General features: G+C 41.1%; 1 protein-coding gene across 3 annotated transcripts in view; it reads left to right on the top strand.

The window, feature by feature from the left end:
• Nucleotides 1-6,171: 6,171 nt before the first annotated feature.
• Nucleotides 6,172-26,838, top strand: part of CD244 (CD244 molecule, natural killer cell receptor 2B4) — a 37,487-nt gene continuing 16,820 nt past the window's right edge. For all 3 annotated transcript variants that reach the window (XM_010837868.1, XM_010837867.1, XM_010837869.1), the window contains exon 1: nt 6,172-6,528. In XM_010837868.1, coding sequence (XP_010836170.1) covers nt 6,468-6,528 — 61 coding nt within the window. In that variant the 5' untranslated portion in view covers nt 6,172-6,467. The remainder of the gene's footprint in view (nt 6,529-26,838) is intronic.

The raw sequence follows: 26,838 nt of genomic DNA, 5'->3' as shown, positions 1-26,838 counted from the left end.
GACAAACAACAACGTGAAGAAAAGAAAATATTCCAGAACAGGGTTTATCAAATCAAGAAAATTTCATTTATGGTTAATTGGTTAATGAATGCTCATGTCATTAAAATGACAAGATAACTTGGCTATAAGCTTCGAACTGCAAGTTGAAAATTTGATCACATGCATTTGTTTTCAGAAGTGACAGTATGGCGATCCATTCAGCGTCACAGCAATCCAAGTCTGTACCCCAACTACTAATGCTGAAGAAGGTGAAGATCTTCTAAAAGATGTACCAAACCTTCTAGAACTAACACCAAAAAAAGATATCCTTTTCATCCTAGGGGACTGGAATGCAAAAGTAGGAGTCAAGAGATACTGGAGTAATAGGCAAATTTGACCTTGGAGTACAAAATGAAGCCAGTCAAAGGCTAACACAGTTTTGCCAAGAGAACACGCTGGTTGTAGCAAACACCCTCTTCCAACAACACAAGGGATGACACTACACATGGACATCACCAGATGCTCAACACTGAAATCAGATTGATTATATTCTTTGCAGCCGAAGATAGAGAAGCTCTATACAGTCAGCAAAAACAAGACTGGAAGCTGACTGTGACTCAGATCATGAACTCCTTATTTCAAAATTCAGGCTTAAATTGAAGAAAGTAGGGAAAAAACACTAGACCATTCAAGTATGACCTAAATCAAATCCTTTATAATTATACAGTGGAAGTGACAAATAGATTCAAGGATTAGATTTGATAGACAGAGTGCCTGAAGAACTATGGATGGAGGTTTATAACATTGTACAGAAGGTGGTGACCAAAACCATCCCCCCTGCCAAAAGAAATGCAACAGTGCAAAATAGTTGTCTGAAGAGGCTTTCAAATAGCTGAGAAAAGAAGAGAAGTGAAAGGCAAAGGAGAAAAGGGGAGATATAGCCATCTGAATGTAGAGTTACAAAGAATAGTAAGGAGACATAAGAAAGCCTTCTTAAGTGAACAATGCAAAGAAATAGAGGAAAACAATAGAATGGGAAAGACTAGAGATCTCTTCAAGAAAAGTAGAGATACCATGGGAATATTTCATGCAAAGATGGGCTCAATAAAGGACAGAAATGGTATGGACCTACCAGAAGCAGAAGATACTAAGAAGAAGTGGCATGAATACAAAGAAGAATTGTACAAAAAGATCTTAATAACTCAGATAACCACAATGGTGTGATCACTCACTTGGAGCCAGACATCCTGGAGTGTGAAGTCAAGTGGGCCTTAGGAAGCATCACTACAAACAAAGCTAGTGGAGGTATTGGAATTGCAGTTGAGCTATTTCAAATCCTAAAAGATGATGCTGTGAAAGTACTGCACTCAATATGCCAGCAATTTTGGACAAGTCAGCAGTGGCCACAGGACTGAAAAAGAAGCTTTCATTCCAATCCCAAAGAAAGGCAATGCCAAAGGATTGTAGTTCAAACTACTGCACAATTGGGCTTAATTCACTTGCTAGTAAGGTAATGTTCAAAATCCTTCAAGCTAGACTTCAACAGTACATAAACAGAGAACTTCAAGATGTACAAGCTGGATTTAGAAAAGGCAGAGGAACCAGAGTTCAAATTGCCAATGTTCGCTGGATCATCAAAAAAGCAAGAGAGTTTCAGAAAAACATCTACTTCTGTTCACTGACTACATGAAAGCCTTTGACTGTGTGGATCACAACAAACTGTGAAAAATTCTTCAAGAGATGGAAATACAGACCACCTTACCTGCCTCCTGAGAAACTTGTATGCAGGTTAAGAAGCAACAGTTAGAATTGGACATGGAAGAATGGACTGGTTCAAACCGAGAAAGGAGTAGATCAGTGGTATATAATGTCACACTTTTAAATTCTATGCAGAGTACATCATGCAAATTTCTGGGCTGCAGAAATCACAGGCTGAAATCAAGATTTCCAGCTGAAGTATCAACAACCTCAGATATGCAGACAACACTGTTTCACAGAAAGATGACACTGCTTCACAGAAAGCGAAGAGCAACTAAAGAGCCTCTTGATGAAGGTGAAAGGGGAGAGTGAAAAAGCTGACTTAAAACTCAACATCAAAAAACTAAGATCACAGCATGCAGTCCCATCACTTCATGGCAAGATGGGGGAACGATGGAAACAGTGACAGACTTTATTTTCTTGGACTCCAAAATCACTGCAGATTGTGACTGCAGCCATGACATTAGTAGATGCTTGCTCCTTAAAAGAAAAGCTATGACAAACCTAGACAGAGTGTTAAAAAGCAGAGCCATCACTTTGCTGACAAAGGTCTGTGTAGTGAAAGCTATGGTTTTTCTAGTAGTTGTACGAATGTGAGAGTGGAACCATAAAAAATGCTGAGAACTGAGGAATTCATGCTTTCAAACTATGGTGCTAGGAATGACTCTTGAGTCTCTAGACAGTAAGAAGTTCAAATCAGTCAATCCTAAAGGAAATCAACCCTGGATATTCATTGGAAGTACTGATGCTGAAGTTGAAACACCAATAATTTGGCCACCTAATGTGAAGAGTTGATTCATTGGAAAAGACCCTGATGCTGGGAGAATGAAGGCAAATGGAGAAGGGGACAACGGAGGATGAGATGATTGTATGGCATCACCGACTCAGTGCACATGAATCTGAGCAAACTCTGGGAGATAGTGAAGGACGGGAGGCCTGGTGTGCTGCAGTCCATGGGGTCACAAAGAGTCGGACATGACTGAGTGACTGAACAACAAGTGAGCACAGTTTTAATAAGTAAAAGGGAACACTGGCTTGCACAAATTGCCTTACATTCAATTTTGATCTTCTAAATTTATAATTCACAAAATAGATGTAATTCACAAACTGGTGGCAGGGGACCTAGAGTCATATTTTCTTTCCATTTTTGTAAAACACTCTGATATATTATTGTCAAATGTAACAATTTAAGTATATAACTTATGCTAAATCAGATTTTGCTTTCTATACAGATGATCCTTGAAAAATGAACAATGTCGGGGTGAATGGTGCTGATTCTGCCCCCATCAGTCTAAAATCTGAGTGTAACTTTATAGTTGGCTCTCCTTTCAGGCGGTTCTACATTCGTAGATTCAACCAGTCACAGATCATGTAGTACCACAGCACCTTTTTAATGGGGCAGGGGCGGGGGGAAGGTTTACTCTCCCCCGAGTAAAAGAAAATTCTCCTGCCTAAGGACCTTCAAACTGAGTCATTAGCTCGGCAGATTCTGGATTTGTCAGTCTCCGTACCTGGTTGAATCAGTTCTCTTTATCTCTTTCCATCTCTATCTGCCTATGTCTATATATCTTGTCTTGGTTCTGCTTCTCTGGAAAGTTCCATGAATACATTGATCTTATGTAATGTAGGTGAAAATCTAGAAACCTGGGGAACTGATATATTATACACATATTTTTCACATTCTTTTTTGTTTTGACCACAACTCAAGGCATGTGGTATCTTAGTTCCCCCACCAGCCATGGAGCTCTTGTGGAGTCTAAACCACTAGAGCACCCAGGGCAGTCTGAGAGCTGATATTTTAAATCATTGCACATGTAATATAGTCATTGTAAAAAGTTCTGAACAGGAAGCATATGTGGAATAAAAAGTAAAACTCACTCTCTTACTTACATCTACTCAAAATTCTATTTCTTTATCTAAAGGTTATCATCATGAATATTTTTTTCCCCAGGCATGTTTCCCTACATTTACAACCATTCAGAGCACATAAATATACACACATTCGTTTTGTCCACCTAAACAGAATTATATTATGCAGAAGGTTTTGTGAATGCCTTAGAGCTCTTTTCATATGAGTATGCAGACATTTATTTTACTCTTTCATTTTTTTTGTTTTTAATTGAAGGATAATTGCTTTACAGTATTGTGTTCATTTCTGCCAAACATCAACATGAATCAGCCATAGGCATATATATGTCCCTTCCCCCTTGAACCTCCCTGCCACCTCCTTCCACACCCTACCTCTTTAGGTTGTTACAGAGTTTACTCTTTTAAAAGGCTTCTTAATATACTATAATATAGAATGAGTATACCATATTTGTAAAATTGTTCCCTATGATTAACATATAGATTATTTCTGATTTTTTACTTAACAATGCTATAAGGAAGAACCTTTGAGCCATGTGAAAATACTTTCATGCATTAATGGCAGTATTTCTGTGGATAAACTCAGAGTGGGTATTGCTAGTTGAAAGGGCCTGTTTTTCTTTTTTGGCTGTGTTGCAGTGCACAAGCTTTTCATTGCTGTGCACAGATTTTCTCTAGTCTTGGTGAGCAGGGGCTATGCTCTAGTTGCAGTGCATGGGCTTCTCGTTGAGTTTGGGTCTCTTCTCATGGAACACAGGCTCTAGGGCTTCAGCAGTTGTAGCATGCAGGCTCTAGAATATGGGCTCAATACTTGTGGTGCCCTGGCTTAATTGCCCCATGGCATGTGAGATCTTAGAGACTGAATCTGTGTCCCCTGCATTGGTAGGCAGACTCCCAACTACTGAACCACCAGGGAAGTCCCAGAGCATATATATTTAACACAGTAATGATTTCTATTAAATTGTCTTCTAGTAAATTACCAAAATTGAAGGTAGTCCTAGGGATCCCAAATTTACAATTAGTCTCAGAACTGGGACTATTCCATCTTTCATGGGAGGAAATTTATCCTTCCTACTGTATCATGCCTTGAGCACCATCTCAAGGTCAGGGGCATGGCCAGATCAACACTGAGGAAACTTCCCGGGGCTAAAGGGCTGCCTCTTGGGAGGGGAAAAAAGAAAGAAGAGATGATAACCATTAGATCAATGGGAAAAATCTGTGTAGGGTCTGCATTTAAAAAAATAAACAAAATTTTATTGTTCATATTTTTTAATATTAATACTCTCAGGTACAGTTTTTAATTTGATTCTTTTTTAAAAATACATTTGTTTGTGTAATATGCATATACATATTAAAATAACTTGTTAACCTGCTTGTTTTTCTTTACTTCAATTAATGGAGATTATACATCTAATTTGATTCTGAAAACTACCTTATGAGGGATGGGAGCCAAGTGCTGTTGGCCCCACAGGCTCAGAAAATAATTTGGTCAGGATCGCACAGGCTGTGAGTTGCTGAACTGGAGCTCAAGTCTACATGCGTGTGTGTGCCAAGTCGCTTCAGTCGTGTCCAACTCTGTGCGACCCTATGGACTGTAGCCTGCCAGGCTCCTCTGTCCATGGGATTCTCCAGGGAAGAATATTGACCTCCTCCAGGGGATCTTCCCTACCCAGGGATCAAACTTGTGTCTCTTAGGTCTCCTGCATTGGCAGGTGGAATCTTTACCACTAGTGCCACCTGGGAAACCTACATTCTTGACTGCAAATCCAGTGTTCGACCCAGAAAATCATTGCTGCCTTTTTTTTTTGGCAGGCAAGTCTTGCATTCTGCCTCCCCTCAGTCCAACTTCAGACACAGTGACTGGAAATGGATCAACAGATGACAAAGGAGAAGGGCTGAACTGAAGGGAACTGAAAGTATTTTCTGCTGAGGGGAAAGCAGAAGAAAAAGGGCATAGAACTCTGGGTGCGGCCTCAAAGCCATTGAGTTCTGGGGAAAGTGGGATGCCTCCACCCCTCCATGGCAGTGTGAAGAGTCAAATGCCGTCTGGCCTTTCTGGAGGGTGGGATCAAAGTGTGTGTTGGGGGGCAGCAAAAATGGGTCTACATGCTGTCTGGGTGAGAGAAGGTGAGAAGAAAGAACTATTATGGGAAAGTAGAAAAAGAGTAAGGGAAGGAATTTAAAAGTACAGATCAGAAACTAGGCAAAAGGATATTATTATGGAAACATTTTAATTTGGATGTGCTTAAGGTTGAAACTTTGGTATCAACCTTCAGAAAATCCCCAGGCCTGCCTGATTTTTCTAGTGCCTTTACTTGTCTCCTTCAACATTTCACCTATTTGTCTAGTGATCCACTTTTCAATCTACATCCTTCCCAAACCCTCTCTCTTTCGCCTTCACAATGTCTGTTGGGATTGGACAGGCTTACATAATGGCTGTTTGGTCCCCATATAGTTTTCTCTATATTGCCAGTAGGGTGCAGAAGATTGAAAACTTTCTTGGGCATCTGTCCTTTAAATAAAGCAGCTGGGCTGGGGCAGAGCTCAGGACAAGATTTATAAGTTGGTTTTGTGAGTCACAGTGTATGCTGAGCATCCGCCCACTTGAGGCGAACTTCGCAAGTTTAGCTTGTGGGAACTATCAGACCAGGTCCAGGGACTGGGGCTTCCTCAACAACCCTGCTAGCGTTCAGCTGATGAGAACATCCTCAAGCTGAGGAAACTGTGGCTGAAGCCCGACAGAGTTCTGCTCCCTGTCACCCTTCTGCTGATGGGTGGCTGCTGAGCTTGTGCAAGGCAGAGTATCTGGTGGGAGAGGAGCTGGCTTGACCCCTCTGTCAGCGTCTCACATCTGTTCTGTGGGCATGCTGGGGCAAGTGCTTGCCCTCACACTCCTCCTGCTCATCAAGGGACATCAGGGCCAAGGTAAGGAGGCCCAGCCTGGTAGGGGTGGGCTGGCATGGACCAGGAGCTGTGGCCTTCAGGGAAATCAGGATGTGAGCCTCTGGATTGTGCTGCTTACATGGTCACCTGGACCTGTGACTCGGAGCAGCTCCCTGCAGCTCTGGGCAGGCTGGGTCAGACAGCACAGGCTGGCAGTGGGTTGGGAGGTCCTTGAGAAGTGTGCATCTGGCCATGCCATCAGCAATCCAGGCCACCTTGGCAAGGTGAGTCCTTCCCACCGGCTTCAGTTTTCCTTTCTGTCTAGGGGGGAGAAAGTGTCCTCCCTGCTGTCTGTAAGAATGAAATATCCTCTCGTTTGGTGCAGTTGCCAAAAGAGACAAGAAGCGGCCATGAACTTGGGTTTCTCAAAGGAAGTCGGGTGGTTCTGGAGCTCAGAGACCGACAGATTATTCGCTGAGGCAGGAAAGTTGAGCCCTGGCAAGCAATAGGCGGTGTGGAGTGGGGGGAGGGGGATAGGAGGCGTGAGACAAAGGCCCGAACAGAGGCTTTACTTGCAAGGGCTGGTCCCTCCATCAACTCTGTCAGCAGCCCAGAGGCCAAGGGAGCCTGAGAATTATTAGGGAAATGTTGGCTGGGGGCTTCCCTAGTGGCTCAGTTGGTAAAGAATCTGTCCACAATGAGGGAGACTGGGGTTTGATTTCTGGGTTGGGAAGATCCTCAAGAGAAGAGAATGGCTACCTGCTCCAGTATTCTTGCCTGCAGAGTTTTATGCACAGAGGAGCCTGGCAGGTAGAAGTCCATGGGATCACCAAGAGTTGAACACGACTGAGTGACCTACACTTTCACTTTGGCTGGGGGCAGGGGGCGGAGAAGGGAAGAGAAGGAGACATACTAGGAAGTTCCATAGCAAACTGAAAACTCTCAGCTGGGCCCTGAGCCAACAAATGAGGGGGCAGGGAATCTCAGTGAGGGGTGCTCCCCCTTTCTCTCCAACCTTGTCTAGGATGCTCTGAAACTTGGAGCCTGCATTTTAAATCAGTAACTCTTTGCGGGGCATGGTGAATGGAGGCGGAATGAGAGGAAGGCACACTTGGTTGCAAAGGGAGGAAACTGAGGTACAGGGAAGTGTTTGTTTAGGGCCTGTTACAGGCTGTCCCTGGGTACCCAGTTCAATCACTGAGCCCCTGGCACTCAGATATCCTTCAAGAAGATACATTCTAGGCTCTGGCATTTGTATGAGTACAGGTGGAGTAGGGCAGGGTGTGATGAGGAACAGGGAGCAGAGAGAGAAGTCTGGAGCCTGGGGCTCATGTGTGTGGGCTAGGGGCATCCAAAGATACAGGATCCCAGGTAAGAAAGCTAGATTAGAAACTTGAAAGCCAAGGTAGGGCCCACAGGGTTTGATGCCTGGCTTTGGGGGTGCAGGAACAGAAGGTCGGGGCTGACTCTGAGATCATGAGCCTATGTGTTGCTCCCTCCATCCTTGTGGCACTGTCTCTGGGCATGGCCATGCTAAATCCATTGCAGGGGGAAGCCAGGTAGCGATTCTTTGAGCACTGGAAGGGATGGACTTCGGCCTTACGGAACTTTTCTCTCATCTTGCTATACACTGTGTCTGTGGGGCTGGCCTTGTGTAAGTTGACTGAAACTGCTATAATTATTTGCTTCAATTTTTAAACTTCTTAGTTTAAAATAATTTTGACATTTCAGGGAAGTTGCAAGAATAGTACAAAGAATTCTTGTATTTCCTTCATCTAGATTCACCAGTTGTTAACATTTTATCACATTTGCTTTATTTCTCTTTCTCTCCAAATATATGCATGTGTGAATAGCTGTATAATAATAATTATTTTTGTGGAATATTCAAGGATAAATTGCAGACATCACCCCTTTTTACTCTTAACTATTTATGCACACATCTTCGAAAAACAAGAATGTCCCCATATCATGATGTCAGCACAGTTATAAAATGTAGTACATTTAACATCAATGCAATCAAATATATAATACATATTTAAATATTACCAAATGTTCCCCCAGTGCTGTGTGCGTGCTTGCTAAGTCACTTAAGTCGTGTCCTACTCTGTGTGACATAGACCATTGGGCTCTTCTGTCCATGAGATTCTCCAGGCAAGAATACTGGGGTGGGTTGCCATGCCCTCCTTCAGGGGATCTTCCCAACCTAGGGATCGAACCCACGTTTCCTAGTCTCCTGTGTTGGCAGGCGGGTTCTTTACTATTAGAACCACCTGGGAAGCCCCAGGTGTGCTATATAACATCTCTTTTCCCATCCAGAATCCAACCAGGATCATGTATTGCCTTCAGTTATTATGTCTGTTTTTTAAGTTATTTATTTATTTGGCTGTATTGGGTCTTACTTGTGGTGCAAAGATCTTCTTCGCTTCATGTGGATCTTTCATTGCAGTGCATGAACTAAACTTTCTACTAGCAATTGTGTCTCTCGGGCTTCAGCACCTGAGACATGCAGGCTTAGTTGCTCCAAGGTAAGTGGTAAATTAGTTCCTCAACCAAGGATCACATCTGCATCACCTGCATTGCAAGGCAGATTCTTAACCACTGGACCAGGGAAGTTCCAGTTGCTGTGTCTTTTTGGTCATCTTTAATCTACAGTCATTCCCTAAACTTTCTGCATATTTTATAACATCAACATTTTTGGAGTACAAGTCAGTTGTTTTCTAGAGAGTTCTACAATCTGAGTTTGTCTGATGTTTGGTCATAAGATTCAGGTCATGCCTTTTTGGCAGGAATACCACAAAAGTGATAGCATGTCTTTTTCAGTGCATCCAATCTGGAGACACAATGAGAGTGAAACCTTTTTTTCTAAAACTTGGTTTACTGAAGAATTCAGTATGCATCACATATGTGTAAGAAGTTCCTACTATGCTTTGCAAAAGTCTTCCAAAGCTCTCTCACTTCTCAGAGAGTAAAAGCCATACATTTCACAATGGTGCGTGGGATCCAGCCTCCCTGACCATTGCCTCTTCTTCTCTGCCCCTCTCACTGCATTTCAGTCTTGCTGACCTGATGGCCCCCACACTTGTTTCACTGGGGCTTTGCACTGTTTTCTATGTGGAATGCTGCTTCCTCCTCATTTTCTGTGAGGTTTGAGTCCTTATTCTGCTCAGGCACTACCTCCGCAATGATATCTTTCCCACTAAAAACAGCCCCTCCATCTTGCAACTCCTTGTCTCCCTGTTGGCTTATTTTTCTCTGTATGCTCGTCTCCATTTTACATACTATATGTTTATTTTTGTTGTATTTTCTGTCTCCCAGTTTCCACTTCACCTTATTAGAGTGTAAGATCCATGAAGGCAGGGCTTTTGTTTTGTTCACTCCTGTATCTCCAGCATCTTGAGCCGTATCTGGCACAAGTATATCCTCAATAAATATTTATTGAATGAGTGAATACTTTATTTATTTTTTTTTGAATGAGTGAATACTTTAAATAATCCATAGAATAAAGTGAGTTTATTGGCCTACCAGAGTTTCATTGGGAAAACTGTTTTAAATTTTATTTTTTTAATTTATTTTTAAAATTTAATTTATTTTTTTTTAACTTTACAATATTGTATTGGTTTGGTAAATTTTATTTATTTATTTTTAATTATTTATTTATTTTTTCTTAATTAAGACCAAATAGTTTATTTAGTATTCAAACTTTCATTATTCTCTCATAGTTTAAAAAATGTGTTATTTTATGATATTTTTTCTTTCTTTCTTTTTTTTTTTATTTTAAAGCATGTATCATCTCTGTGGCCTTGAGGAAGTTAACCAACCTCTTGTTTCTCAATTTTTCATTCAAAACATGAAATTAACACTGGTGCCTGCTTCTGAGGAGATGTGTGAGGATTAGATGAGAGATAGTATATAAAGTGCTTAGAGAAATGTTGAGTTATTACAAGAACTCCAAACTGCAAGTTTATGTTATTCAGCTCTTTGGAAGCAGGGCATGTATTTCACTTAGTTTTGTAGTCAGAGTGAAGAAGAGAGAGATTATTTGGTAATCCTTTGTTGAACTCTCATTAATGGAATAGAAAGTGAGTTAGAGCATGCCAAGATAAGATGATAAAGTTTTAAGTGTGACCCTTTTCTCAGGGTTTCTCATTGTCATAACCAAGATCTTAGGGAGACTTCAACATTTTTTCTTTTACTATTGGTATATGAAAATATTTTTGACATAAAGATCTTTGAATGAGATGAATAGATTGATATTGCACAGTCTTAAAAGAACTTTTATGTTTTCTTAAAATAAGACAATATCAAAGTTTTCAGAATGCATTAACTCTTTCTGTCATGAGTGGTTTTTCTGGAGTATATAATACAATTTGATAGCATCTTGGAGCAGAACTTTTTTCAAATTTGAAGTCAATTCTATCAAAGTCAGCTGCTACTGTCTTCTACATGGCTTCTCAGGTTGCACCATCTTTGGTGTCATTTCAATAATCTTCAGAGCATCTTCTTCATGAGTAGATTTAATCTCAATAGATAGCCAGTGGGGATTTTCTGTTGACTCAGGGATTTTCTGGTGCTCTGTGACAATCTAGAGGGGTGGAATGGGGTAGGAGGTGGGAGGGAGGTTCCAAAGGAAGAGGACATATGTATACCTGTGGCTGATTCACATTAATGTATGGGAGAAACCAACACAATGTTGTAAATCAATTATTCTTCAATGAAAAAAAAGAATTTTTTAAAAACTGAAAAAAAAACAAGTATTTATTAAAGCTTATTTTGAGTTTTCACTGAAAAAACACACAGATAAGCAGTGCACAGGCATTTGTTATTCAAAAAATGACTAACAAATTTATTTCTCATAGAGTCCTGTGTATGTAATTTCATATGCAGGTATGCTCTGTAAATTTGTGTTTTTATTCTCTTAAAGTTTCTGACAGTTTATCAAATATGCCTTCTAGATGGCTACCATGTTAAATATTTTTGGAAAATGTTTTAGCAGTTTGTGTCACTTGCTTCTCTTTTTGCTTTTATTTTTTCAATTGGAGGATAGTTTCTTTACAATGTGTTAGTTTCTGCTGTACAACAGCTTGAATCAGTTATAAGTACGCATACATAGACGTCAACATTTTTAACTTAAGGCAACATGTATTCAAGACATTGAAGCACGTGATTATACTGTATTGTAAAATAGTCTGTTTTCACAACAGCATCTCCCTCTCTATTCCCATTCCTTCCCTGGATATGCTTTGAGTAGCTCTGCACCAGGTGCTGGGCTAGAAACTGAGGATTCAGATGTGAATAAGCACACAACTCGTTCGTTCATAGAGCCTACACCATTTACACCAATTAACATACAGTTACAGTTGTGGTTAGCGCACAACAAAGTGCCTAACACAGCAAGTGCTCAAACCACGTTAGTTGAGAAAATAAATGAATTATTTTCAGACATCTTAGAGGAAGATTGGGATGATTTTTTGGGTCAGTTGTGTTGGGGAGCAAGGAACTTCAAATCACTGCTCATAAGAGTGGACTTGAGCCCTAAAGTTCACTTTGAATCCTAAATTCAGATTTTGGCTACGCATTCAGAGGAAACTCCAAAGGACACACCAGAGACTGTCAATGCCCAGGAGCTGCAGGGTTTGGGGTGAGATGTGCTGGACAAAAAAATAAATAAATAAGGTCAGGGACAGCATCTTACAGACAGCTCTGAAGGCTGCAGACTGTTCCTGAAGTTTGTGTTGAAACTTTCACTTCTCAGGTGGGAGTCACTGATTGCAAATGCTTTGGCTGGGATCCAGGTAAGTTCTAAGAAGACTGGATTCGTTTTTGTCCATCTTTTCCTCTTTATACTTCCCCTTAAATAAAGCATGAACAGTGAAGTTCCTGTGTATAGGAGAGAGATGAGGACTCAGGAAACTCAGGGCTGCAGCACTACCCGAGGGAACCAGTTCTGTAGAAATATCTCCAGAGGTAGCTGGACCATTGTCTTAATGAGATGTGTGCAGAGATGTGCACAAAACTATAAACATACATGGTAATGAGTTATTGTTAAGTGAATACACCCATGTATCTACCACATGCTCTCTCCCTTTGTTATCTCCTCTGTCTTCCACAAATATAACTACTCTTTTGACTTCTAACATCATAGTTAGTTTTGCCTGTATATAAATGGAATCATAATTATGTACTCTTGCATTTGGCTTCTTTTGCTCAACAGCTGATGAGATTTATCTCTGTTTTCACTTGTAGCTGGTTGTTTTTATGGCTGTGTTCTATAGTATGACTGTACAATAGTTTATGCATGCATTCTACTATTGATGAACCTTTGGGTTGTTCCCAAAGTTTTTCCCTATTATAATCACACTGCTATCAGCCATTTTTCTTTCTTCTTTCTTTGGCTGTGCTGTGTGGAACTCAGGATCTTAGTTCTTGACCAGGGATCAAACTTGCACCTTCTGCAGTGGAAGTACAAAATCTAAACCACTGGACAGCCAGGGAAGTCCCCTATGAGGCTTTTGGTGCACGCATGCCTGTTGGGTGTATCTCTGGGGGTAGAATCCCTGTATGTATATATACATCTAGCAGATGCTGCCAAACTCTTTTGCCAAGTGGCTGAACCAAGTAGTGTGTGAGAGTTCCAAGTAGCTTCAGGGTCACCAGCTTTGTGTTCTCAGACCTGCAAATGGGAAATGAAAGCGCAGGGCTGTGACGCCTGAAAGGTGAAAGTCAAAGCCAGGGGAACCACATATCTGTGGCTTCCCTGGTATTCTGCACGAAATTCCTACAAAGAGTCATTTCTGGGAACTGAATTTAATTAATTATTTAATCAACTGAACATTTCATTAAACCCTTCCTATGTTCCAAGAACTATGTAAGATTTTGTAGAGGAAACAAAGATGAAACATTAAGAATCTTTCAGACAGAGGAAAATAGGCCTGTATAATATCAACTCTAAGGGAGGACAGAAAATGCTACGTGTCACTGACAGGCAGATTAATCTCAAGCACAAAGGGTGCAAAGAAGATGGAAATTCCTTCTAGGTAGGGACACTGGGGAAGTGGCCTTGAAGGATAAGCAAGAGTTCAGGATGAGACTTCTCTGGTGGTCCTGTGGTTAAGAGTTTGCCTTGCAATGCAAGAGACACAAGTTCAATTCCTGGTCCCGGAAGATCCCACATGACACAGAGCAACCAAGGTCCTGTGCCACAACTACTGAAGCCCGAGCACCTAGAGCCCATGATCTGCAATAGGAGCAGCCACTGCAATGAGAAGCCTGGATACCACAACTAGAGAGTGGCCCACACTCAACACAGCTAGAGAAAGCCTGAGCATAGGAGCAAAGACCCAGCACAGCCCCAAATAAATAAATAAATAAGAAGAAGTAGAAGAGTTCAGGAGAGAGGAGTAAGGTAGAAGGACAAGATAAGCAGAGGAAGAGCCAAAACAGAAGAAGGGAAAACACAGATTTGAATAAGGAAACATGAGAAGCAAATACACATTTATCTTGGAGAAAGACAGTATTACAAATGGGATGATTCAGTTAACTGATACAAAGAGTGGGACCTAAGCTAGGTAAATTTGACATGGGGTGGTGGGGGTGGGGGTGGGTTGGGGAGGAGAAGTTGCTTTATCTGAGAGGAGCAGTCAGCAGGAAGCTCCCAAGGGTGGGGCTAGGCTGAGAAGAGAGGTGATAAAGTGGGTTGTGGAACTGGAGGATATTTTATGTACTTCATAATTTTGCCTTGACTAGAGCCAGACCTGCCCCAGCACTTTGGGGAACTCACTGAGCTTTTTCCACTCAGTCCACATCAGGAACCCCTTCTGTTGCCTCACCCCCAGCCTGGTGTCATAACCCAGAACTGAGAAAACCTCAACATCCTTTGCTGGCTAGGGGAAGTTAGACTTTTCTGAAAGTTGTATGTTCTCTCTCCTGCCCCCTCTCCCGGGGCTCAGGCCACACCCTTCCTCCCACCTCCCCTTCCTCCCACCTCCCCTTCCTCAGATCAGCACGTCCACATCAGAGGAAGCTGGGCTGATGTGGACACTGCGTGGTTCTGCAGGCAGCAGCTCTGTCCTCCCTTTGCAGAGTTGTTTTACCCCATTCTTTCTTAACCACCGGAAAAGGGGCCTCGAAGTTGCTGAGTGCTAACAGCGGGGGCGGCAGCAACCCCGGGGGCCTCCTCTGGCCACCGGAACCTGCTGCGGCCTCTCCCCTGCCACTTGTTGCGGCCACCTGTACCTCTCACTAAGCATGTGAGAACTTCTGTTGAGTTACCTTTCCACACTGGCATTTATTGTCTCTCTCTTTGGCACGCATGGCCCTCAGGAACAGGGACCAGGTCTTTCTGCATCAGTTACACGCCCACTCACCTTTTTGCTGTATCCCTCCCACGGCAACCTCACCCTATCTGCCTCCCTGTCCAGCCGTGCCTCACCCTGAAATATCTTCCTTTCCCCAACACTGGGCTGTTGAGGGCTGCAGAAGAATATTCAACAAGAAAGAGCAACTACAGACTGAGAGTCTTCAATTTCAGCTGGGTCCACAGGTGTCCTGGGAATCCTTGTTTCTGATCTACAGCTTTCCCCATTCTCCAAAGGGGTGATTCCAAACCTTCACTGTCTCTTCAAGATCCTTTTCCATCATCACAGCCTCTGTTGGCCTACACTCTCCTTCTCCAAGGAAATGGAGATCCCGGTTAGGAATTCTGCCAACCCCATCAACAATCCCTTAATGTCAGCTGACCTCACCTTATCTCCCTTAAGCAACCACACTCGCCTCTGCTCCGTGTTTAGGGAGCTCTCCTCCTGTCCTTGGTCAGTCCTTGTGCTCTGGACAGCATGGCTTCTTCTAGGAGGCCATCCATGACATGCCCAGTCCATGATACCTCTGATCTTTCTTCAGCTGTTCCTTTTCTGTTGGTTCTCTGCTCTTAGTTCATTATCCTGCCATTTAAAAATCTATGTTGGAATACCACCCAGCTTTCCTCTGCTGTGTTTTTCCTTCCCAAGTGTCTCTTTTACTACTCATACAGAACACTTTCCTTCTGGTACCTCTGGTCACTGAATGTGTATGTGATTTTTACCCCACACCAACAAATCTTCTGTGACACCAGCTGGGTGTCCTACAATTTGGCTCGGTTCTGACACCATCTGCCTAGAGACAGAGTTAGGGCTCACAGGTTAAGGGCTCTGTTCCCACAAGATTGCCTCCCCCTGATATTTGAGACACCAGTCTCAAGCCCGGGTTGTAGATCAGAGATTCCAGTGACCTCGTCTTCTGGTTCAATTAATTTGCTAGAGCAGTTCATAGAACTCAAGGAAACACATTTCCAAGTTTATTAAATAATATGAAAAAAAGGTACAGATGAACAGCCAGATGAAGAGATACACAGGGAAAGGTCTGAAAGGGAGCTTCTGTTTTCTTGGAGTTGGGGTTCACCGAGCTGGAAGCTCCACTAAACTCATGCTATTGGGATTTTGTGAGGGCTTCTTCACTTAGATGTGATCAGTTATTAACTATTAGCTCCTATTAACTCCATTTCCATTCTCTGTCCCTCCTCTGAAGGATGGGGAATGTGGCTGAAAATTTCAAGCTTTTAATCATGGCTTGGCCTTTTGTTTTTTTTTGCCCAACCCCTCCCACCTGAGTCCACCTTGAGTCACCTTTTAAAATTTTTTTAAAAATATTATTTAACTTTTTGGCTGCACTGGGTCTTCACTGCTACCTGCAGGCTTTTCTCTAGTTGTGGAGCGTGGAGGCTGCTCTCCAGTTGCAGTGCGAGGCTTCTCATTGCAGTGACTTCTCTTGTTGCAGAGCATGGCCTCTAGAGTGTTGGGCCTCGGGAGTTGCTGTGCATGGTCTTAGTTGTCCTGCAGCATGTGAGATCTCACCCGAGTAGGGGTTGATCTGTGTCCCCTGCATTGGCAGGTGGATTCTTAACCACTGGACCACCAGGGAAGTCCCCAGAGTCATTTTAATAAAATAAAGGATGGTCCTGGTGCTCTTCTTACTAAGGAATTTACAAAGGTTTTAGGAGCCCTGTGTCAGGGATGGGGATCAAAGACTAAATACTAAAGCAAAAGATGCCTTTATCACTGGGAAATTACAAGTATCAGAAACTCTGTGCCAGGAACAGGGGGTGGAGAGAGACTTTTATGTATATAAAAATGACATATATATGTGTATATAAATATACATAATGTGCATATGTGTATATTTCCATTACCTCACAAAAACCAAACCAACAAAGCAAAATAACACCTGATGTTCTTCCTCTGGTAGTTTCTTTCCTAGCCCCTTTTTATTTGGAGACAGACCCTTTGTAAGTGTACAAACTGATACAATTCACATGAAAGTAAAAGAAAATAGAACAGTGTAATTTAAAAATGACCACAAAGCCAGCATAGCATCAGAAGTGTAGATCACACATTTGATTCCTTAAGTATTTAGTAGTCTAGTCTATAGCTTAATCACTCCTTGTGTACTTTCTATTCAATTTTGTCACAGTGAAGGAGAACTAGAATGAAGGCTCTAGTTCCTTAATTTATTTTATTTTTTGACTTGCATACACTGTCAAATACATTTATTTTAAATTCATTTTATTTTTTCATTTTTGGCTGCGCTGGGTCTTCTTTGCTGCTTGTGGGCTTTCTCTAGCTGTGCAGGGTGGGGGCTATTCTCTAGTTTCGGTATGCGGGCTTCCCATTGTAGTGGCTTCTCTTGTTGCAGAGCACAGGCTTCAGTAGTTGCAGAACACTGGCTCAGTAGCTGCGACTTGCTGGTTCTAGGGTGTGTGGGCTTCAGGAGTTGTGGCACAGGGTCTCAGCTGTGGCTCACGGACCCTAGAGCCTGCAAGCTTCAGTAGCTGTGGTGCACCGGCTTGGTTGCTCCTCATCATGTGGGATCTTCCAGGATCTGGGATCAGACCTGTGTCCCCTGCATTGGCAGGTGAACTCTTATCCCACTGTGCAACCAGGGAAGTCCTGAAGACTCTATGTTTTGATCTGGTGGTGGTTATATAGGAATTTATAATTATTCATTATATTATGTTTATATCTTAGGTACACTTTAATTTTGTGCTACCTCTCAATTTTAAAAAAAGGTAAAAGTAAAATAAAACCATCACAACCCTCTAGAATTAAACTCATGTTCTATCATTCCACTCTCCAAACCTGTTGGAGAGAGCTTTTGACCCATCCTTAGCAGACCTGTAAGTCAGAGACATGGGTATCCACACATATGCGGCTGCTCTGTCTCTGATGCCCTATTCCATACACCTTTTGCTATCTCCCTGGCCGGTGTGGGTGCCCCAAGCAACAGCTAGGTCACCTCCTCCGGGAAGCCATTCTTAATGCCCCAGGGAAAAGTAATGCACGCTTTCCTTATTCTTGTGTCACACCTTGGCATACCCTCATAGCACAGCTCACATCAAGTTTTTGGCTCTTTTCCTCTAGACGGTATGCATAGTAAAACAGAGACTGTAACTTTTTTTTTATGTCTTTGCCCAGTGCCCTTAACAATCCTATTCTCTAAAATAGGAGTAATATTGCAAATACCTACTTGCAGATATGATATGAGCAACAGTAATCGTAACAGCTCTGAGCAACCTGGAGAGCTTTCTTTGGTGTATTGGCTGAACTTCTTCCCCGCCTTTGGGCCAGTAAGATGCCTCCGTGCATGCACAAGTAACTGTGGCTCTTCACAGCTTCCACATTATCCTTACATGCTTCTGTTTTGATCCTGTTCTCTTCTTATTATTTGGCTTTCATTCCTTATTTAAAATCATGCCCTGCCCTATAAATTTTGGTTTTGTATTAAGGACTTCTGGCACCCATGCTTGAGAGCCCTTAAACTTGTTTTTTTCTTTTTTGGCTGCATTGGGTCTCAGTTGAGGTATGTGAGATCCTTCTTTGTGGCTCCTGGGCTTCTCTACTTGTGGCCCATGGGCTTAGTTGCCCCACGGTGTGTGCTATCTTAGTTCCCTGACCAGGGATCAAACCCACATTCCCTGCACTGGACGGCGAACTCTTAACCACTGGACCACCAGGAAAGTCCCAAACTTGGCTTTTATTATTGCTCTTGGAGTTACCACCATGGAATACTCAGGAGCCATCTGCAGCCTGAGTTCTTTACTGCCTTGCGTGTGTGCTCAGTTGCTACAGTCATGTCTGACCCTTTGCGACTCTCTGGACTGGAGCCTGCCAGTTTCCTCTGTCCATGGGACTCTCCAGACAAGAATACTGGAGTGGGTTGCCATGCCCTCCTCCAGGGGATCTTCCTCACCCAGGGATCAAACCTATGTCTCTTCTGTCTCCTGCATTGGCAGATGGATTCTTTACCACTAGTGCCAGCTGGGAAGCCCTTTACTGCCTTAGGTGGGGTGGAAATTTGGATACCCACTACTTAGCCCAGTGCCTGGCCAATGAAATGTGTCTCCATTGATGTGGTTCCCTCCCCACTGGGTCTTACCCTTTACCCTTCATTTGACTGATACCGCTATTGTCAGTTAAGCAGTCTTGGGAGTTCTATATCTTCCTTTGTGCGTGTGTCCCTGTGTACTCAGTCATGTCTGATTCTTTGCAACCTCATGGACTGTGGCCTGCCAGGCTCCTCTGTCCATGAGATTTGTTTAGGCAAGAATACTGGAGTGGGTTGCCATTTCCTCCTCCAGAAGATCTTCCTGACCCAGGGATTGAACTCACATCTCCTGCATTGGCAGGAGGATTCTTTACCACTGAGCCACCCGGGAAGCCCTTCCTTTAGCATCTGCTTGTGATATACTGGGGGCATTTCCATCTTTCCCTGTACCATTCTATTCACAATTCTCCCCAACTCTACTTGCCTGGGCTAATCTCTTGGATGTAATTTTTTAAAAAAATTGTGTCCTGTTTCCATAGTCTGTGAACGTGATGTCCTGTTTCTGGAAAATTAAGACTTACGATATATATGTATTTCCATCTCTCTTAATTCTCTCTCTAATATTCTGCCTAAGGGCTGCATCTTCTGCTTGATTCCCTGTCCCCAGAGGGCCCTTGAAGCTGTGGTTCCCCCTACTTGGAATGCTTTTTCTATAGCTCCCCTCCTGATTGAATTCTGCATATCTTTCATTTCTTAGCTCAAACGTCACCTTCTCCGGTCATGAATCTACCAATCACTCTGTTATATTATCTTTTAAAACTACTTTCATGGCACTTATGCTTCTCTGAAAGGATCTTGTTTCATTTTTCTCTTATTTATGGTGTGTAACTGAAGTTTAAACTTCACAAGTGCAGGGATCTTAGCTTTCTTGCTCACTTTTCTAGTTCAATGCCCCTGAACAGCGGGTCTCAATTTTGCCCCCCCAAGGGACAATTGGAAATGTCTAAAACATTTTTTTTGTTGTTGTTATGACTGGGGCAGGGGTGCTGGCATCTAGTGGGCAGAGGCCAGGGATGATATCACATACCCTTATGAGTCACAGGCCATCTCCCCTGTCCCCTGCAACAGGGAATTAACAGGCCCCAAAGATCAAGTGTTGAGATTAACATATCTTCCCTAGAACAATGTCTGACACATAGAGATTATTCAGTAGATACTTGTTGAGTACAGGAGTGAATAGTCTTCTCATTGTCTCAAAGGAGCTCACTGATTCTTATAGATGTACCATGGGTTTAGGAAATCTTCATCAACCTGTAAATTTACCTAGCCTACTTTCTAGTCGGTTTTACTTGTGAAAGTTTCCAATCCACTGATTTCTGGTTGTCATTTGAGTTAAGTATCAGGAAGACTTTTCTAATAATTAGCTTGCTAATAATTCCACTCTTGCTCTGGTAGTGTTTCCACAAGTGGCAATACCACACTTTGCTCTTATCAAAGTACATATTACTTAGTTAAATGATCAAAACAGCTCTCTGAAGGGTAGTAATTACTCCTTTTTCATATTTTATCAAAATATAAGATATAGTAATATACAAAAAGTTTACATAAACAGCTTGAACTTAAAAAAATTTATATTACGTTATATTATTTTCTGCTGTGCAGCAAGGTGAATCAGCCATAAGGATATATTTATCCCCCCCTTTTTAAAATTTCCTTCCCATTTGGTCACCACAGAGCACTGAGTAGCGTTCGCTGTGCTATACAGTAGGCTCCCATTAGTTATCTGTTTTATACATAACATCAGCAGTGTCTTTATGTCAACCCTAATCTCCCAATTCATTCCTCTCTCCCTTTCCCTGCTTAGTGTCCATACATTTGTTCTCTATGTCTGTGACTCTTTCTGCTTTGCAAATAGGTTCCTCTGTGTAATTTTCTAGATTTCACATATATGTGGAACGTGTTAGTATGTGTGTTAGTATATGATATTTGTTTTTTTCTTTCTGACTCACTTCACTCTGTATGACAGTCTCTAGGTCCATCCACATCTGTGCCGTCTGTCCAAATGGCACAATTTCATGCCTTTTTATGGCTGAGTAATACGGCATTGTATATACATGCCTCATCCTCTTTATCCATTCCTCTACTGATGGACATTTAGTTTGCTTCCATATCCTGACTCTTGGAAATAGTGCTTCAATAAACATTGGGTGCATGTATCTTTTGGAATTATGGTTTACTCAGGTATATGCACAGGAGTGGGATTGCTGGGCCACGTGGCAGCTGTATTAAGAACCTCCATACCATTCTTCATAGTGGCTACGCCAAACCACATTCCCACCAACAGTGTAAGAGGATTCCCTCTTCTCCACATCCTCTCCAGCATTTACTGTTTGTAGATATTTTAATGATGGCCATTCTGATCAGTGTGAGGTGGTAACTCATTATAGTTTTGATTTGTGTTTCTCTAATAATTAATGATGTTGAGCATCTTTTCATGTGTTTATTGTCCATCTGTATGTTTTCTTTGGAGAAATGTCTATTTAAATCTTCCAGTCATTATTGATTGTTGATTGGATTTTTTTAATATTAAACAATGATTTTATGTTTTGGAGACTAATCCCTTGCTTCATTTGCAAATATTTTCTCCCATCCTGAGGATTTTCATTTGTCTTATTTATGGTTTCTTTTGTTGTGCAAAAGCTTTTAAGTTTGGTTGGGTCTCATTTGTTTATTTTTATTTTATATATTCATTACTTTAAGTGGTGTGAAAAAAGATCTTGTGTGATTTATGTCAGAGAGTATTCTGCCTATATTATCCTCTGAGTTTTATAGTGTCTGGCCTTACATTTAGGTCTTTAATCCATTTTGAGTTTATTCTTATGTATGGTGTTAGGGAGTATTCTAATTTCATTCTTGTACATGTAGATGAACTTTTACATATATATGTACATGTAACCACCACCCATCTCAAGAAGTAAAACATTTCTTTATTAATAACCATGTTGATAAGATCCATCCACATTTTTGCTTGTAGAGTAGTTTATTCTTTTTCATTGATGTTTACTTTTCCATTATATGAATATAACATGATTTATTTACTCAGCTAATGATGACTGGTATTTGGGATTTCCCCCCCTTCTTGAATTATTATGAATAAAGCCATTATGAGCTTTCTTGCATACATTTTCTTGAGTATTCACAAGAAATACTCTTGTGGGCCATAGGGCATATGTAACTTTAGTTTTCAAGCTGGTTTTAGAAAAGGCAGAGGAACCAGAGATCAAATTGCCAACATCCACTGGATCATCAAAAAAGCAAGAGAGTTCCAGAAAAACATCTATTTCTGCTTTATTGACTATGCCAAAATCTTTGACTGTGTGGATCACAATCAACTGTGGGAAATTCTGAAAGAGATGGGAATACCAGACCACCTGATCTGCCTCTTGAGAAATTTGTATGTAGGTCAGGAAGCAATAGTTAGAACTGGACATGGAACAACAGACTGGTTCCAAATAGGAAAAGGAGTTTGTCAAGGCTATATATTGTCACCCTGTTTATTTAACTTATATGCAGAGTACATCATGAGAAACGCTGGACTGGAAGAAACACAAGCTGGAATCAAGATTGCCGGGAGAAATATCAATAACCTCAGATATGCAGATGACACCACCCTTATGGCAGAAAGTGAAGAGGAACTCAAAAGCCTCCTGATGAAGGTGAAAGTGGATAAAGCTCAACATTCAGAAAACGAAGATCATGGCATCCGGTCCCATCACTTCATGGGAAATAGATGGGGTAACAGTGGAAACAGTGTCAGACTTTATTTTTCTGGGCTCCAAAATCACTGCGGATGGTGACTGCAGCCATGAAATTAGAAGACGATTACTCCTTGGAAGGAAAGTTATGACCAACCTAGATAGCATATTCAAAAGCAGAGACATGACTTTGCCAACAAAGGCTCGTCTAGTCAAGGCTATGGTTTTTCCTGTGGTCATGTATGGATGTGAGAGTTGGACTGTGAAGAAGGCTGAGTGCCGAAGAATTGATGCTTTTGAACTGTGGTGTTGGAGAAGACTCTTGAGAGTCCCTTGGACTGCAAGGAGATCCAACCAGTCCATTGTGAAGGAGATCAGCCCTGGGATTTCTTTGGAAGGAATGATGCTAAAGCTGAAACTCCAGTACTTTGGCAACCTCATGCGAAGAGTTGACTCATTGGAAAAGACTCTGATGCTGGGAGGGATTGGGGGCAGGAGGAGAAGGGGTCAATAGAGGATGAGATGGCTGGATGGCATCACTGACTCGATGGACGTGAGTCTGAGTGAACTCCGGGAGTTGGTGTTGGACAGGGAGGCCTGGCGTGCTGCGATTCATGGGGTCACAAAGAGTCCGACATGACTGAGCAACTGATCTGATCTGATCTGATCTGATCTGATCTGAACTTTAGTTTTAAAAGATATTGTCAGTTTTCCAAAGTAACTGTGCCAATTTGGACTCTCCCTAGCAATGAATGAGAGCCTCAATTGAATCTCATCCCTGCCAACACTTGGAATTTTCAGTCTTTTAGCCATTTTGCTGCAGATATAGTATTCTCATTATTTTCTGATAACCAACAATGTTGGGGACCTTTTTGCTGCTTGTTTGCCAATTGGGTATCAGGTTTTTATCAAGTGCCTGCCTGCCGGTCTTCTGCCATTTTTTGTTGGGTTGTCAGTTATAAATAGGCATACCTTGTTTTATTGAACTTCATGTTATTGTAGGTTTATATCAACCCTGTGTCATAGAAGTCTGTTAGCTCTGTTTTCCCAACAGCAGCATTTGCTCACTTTGTGTCTCCTTGTCACATTTGGGTTATTCCCTCAATATTTCAGATGTTTTCATTATTATTATATTTGTAATGATGATCTGTGATCAGTGACCTTTGATGTCATTATTGCAATTGTTTTGGGTTGCCACAAACTGCACTCATAAGAGATGGTGAACACAATCAATTGTTAAAACGACAGCAAAGGATTCAGAATATTACATAAATTTAGTTGATAAAGAAGCAGCAGGGTTTGAATGGATTGACTTCAATTTTGGAAGAAGTTCTACTGTGGTTAAAATGCTATAAAACAGCCTTGCCGGCTACAGAGAAATCATTTGTTAAAGGAAGAGTCAATCCAAGTGGCAGAGCCTGACTCCCATTCTCTAACCCACTAACCCGCATCTGAGTGGAGACTACTCTGATGTGCATGATGGTGTGAGGGTGTGTTCTAACTTCATTGATTTGTATTCAACTATCAAATTTCCCAGTACCACTTACAGAAGAAGCTATCTTTTCCCCATTCTATATTCTTGCCTTCTTTGTTGAAGATTAATTGACTGAAGATATGTAGGTTTATTTCTGGGCTTTCTAGTCTGTTCCATCGATCCATATGTCTGTTTTTGTGCCAGTACCACACAGTTCTGATTACTGTAGCTTTGTAGTGTTTATCCGAAGCATGGGAGGGTTATGCCTCTTGCTTTGTTCTTTTTCTTGAGTATTGCTTTGGCTATTCTGGGTCTATTATGATTCCATAAAATAATTTTAGGATTATTTGTTCTAGTTTGGTGAAAAGTGTCATGAGTAATTTGGTAGAGTTGTATTAAATCTGTAGATTGCTTTGGGTAATATGGGCAGTTTAACAATAATTAATATTTTTAATTAATTAATCCAAGGGTATGAGATATCTTTCCATTTCTTTGAATCATCTTTAATTTCCTTTATTAATGTTTTATAGTTCTCAGCATATAAGTCTTTTACCTCTTTGGTCAGGTTTATTCCTAGGTATTTTATATTTAAGGGTGCTATTTTTAAATGTATCTTTTTACATTCCCTTTCTGATATTTCATTGTTAGTGTAAAGAAATGTAACTGATTTCTCTGTATTAATCTTACATTCTGTTTCCTTACTGAATTCAGATATTAGTTCTAATTGTTTTTGTGTGGAGTCTTTAGGGTTTTCTATATATAGTATTTTGTCATCTGCTAACAATTTTACATCTTTCTTTCCAATTTGGATACCTTTCATTTGTTTTTCTTGTTGGATTGCTGTGTCTAGGACTTCCAATACTATATTGAATAGAAGTGGGGAAAATCGGAATTCTTTTTTATTCCAAATTTTAGTGGAAAGACTTTCAGCTTTTCACCATTGAGTATTATGTTGACTATGGCTTTGTCATAAATGACTTTTATTATGTTGAGATATGTTCCCTCTATAACCAGTGTGGTAAGAGTTTTTTTTTTTTTAATATCATGAGTGGATGTTGAATTTTGTCAAGTGCATTTCCTGTGTCTATTGAGATAATCATGTTTTATCTTTCCTTGTATGAATGTGATGTATCACACTGATTGATTTATGTATGTTGAACCATCCTCATGACGCTGGAATGAAAGCAACTTGGTCATAGTGTATGATCCCTTTTTATGTAATGTTGGATTCAGTTTGCTAATATTTTATTTAAGGATTTTTGCATCTATATTCATTAAAGATATTGGCCTGTAATTTTCTTTTGTTGTGTCTTTGTCTGGTTTTGGTATCACGATTATGGTGGCTTTGTAGAATAAATTTGGGACTGTTTCCTCCTCTTAAATTTTTTGGAATAGTTTGAGAAGGATAGGTAGAAATTCTTTTTGGTATGTTCGGTAGAATTCCTTAGTAAAGCTGTCCAGTCTTGGATTTTGTTTGCAGGGAGTTTTGTTAAATTATAGATTCTATTTCACTTGTAGTGATCAGTGTGTTTGAATGGTCTGTTTCTTCTTGACTCAGTTTTAGCTGGCTATATGTTTCTAGAAACTTGTTAATTTCTTCCAGGTTGTCCAACCTGCTTACATATAAACTATTCACTGTGTTCTCAGTTTTTTAAAAAATGTTTTTTTGTGGTTTCAGTGGTTAAAATGTCTTCTCTTACATTTCTTATTTTGTTTATTTGGGTCCTCTCTCTTTTCTTCTTGGTGAGCCTGGCTAGAGATTTGTTGATTTTGTTCACCTTTTCAAAAAATTAACTCTTGGACTTATTGATCTTTTCTTTTTTAAAATTTATTTATTTTAATTAGAGGCTAATTACTTTACAATATTATATTGGTTTTGCCATACGTCAACATGAATCCACCACAGGTGTACACGTGTTCGCCATCCTGAACCCCCCTCCCACCTCCCTCCCCATAACATCCCTCTGGGTCATCCCAGTGCACCAGCCCCAAGCATCCTGTATCCTGCATCGAACCTGGACTGGCGATTCATTTCACATATGATATTATACATGTTTCAATGCCATTCTCCCAAATCATCCCCCCCTCCCTCTCCCACAGAGTCCAAAAGACTGTTCTGTACATCTGTGTCTCTTTTGCCATCTCCCATACAGGGTTGTCATTACCATCTTTCTAAATTCCATATGTATGCATTAGTATACTGTATTGGTGTTTTTCTTTATGGCTTACTTCACTCTGTATAATAGGCTCCAGTTTCATCTACCTCATTAGAACTGATTCAAATATATTCTTTTTAATGGCTGAGTAATACTCCATTCTGTATATGTACCACAGCTTTCTTATCCATTCATCTGCTGATGGACATCTAGGTTGCTTCCATGTCCTGGCTATTATAAACAGTGCTGCGATGAACATTGGGGTACACGTGTCTCTTTCACTTCTGGTTTCCTTGGTGTGTATGCCCAGCAGTGGGATTGCTGGGTCATATGACAGTTCTATTTCCAGTTTTCTAAGGAATCTCCACACTGTTCTCCATAGTGGCTGTACTAGTTTGCATTCCCACCAACAGTGTAAGAGGGTTCCCTTTTCTCCACACCCTCTCCAGCATTTATTGCTTGTAGACTTTTGGATCACAGCCATTCTGACTGGTGTGAAATGGTCCCTCATTGTGGTTTTGATTTGCATTTCTCTGATAATGAGTGATGTTGAGCATTTTTTCATGTGTTTGTTAGCCATCTATATGTCTTCTTTGGAGAAATGTCTATTTAGTTC

The sequence above is a fragment of the Bison bison genome, unplaced genomic scaffold (assembly GCF_000754665.1).
Source record: "Bison bison bison isolate TAMUID 2011002044 unplaced genomic scaffold, Bison_UMD1.0 scf7180017864082, whole genome shotgun sequence".
NCBI lineage: Eukaryota > Metazoa > Chordata > Mammalia > Artiodactyla > Bovidae > Bison > Bison bison.
Note: the sequence above shows the minus strand (reverse complement) of the source record. Positions and strands in the feature narration are given on the sequence as shown.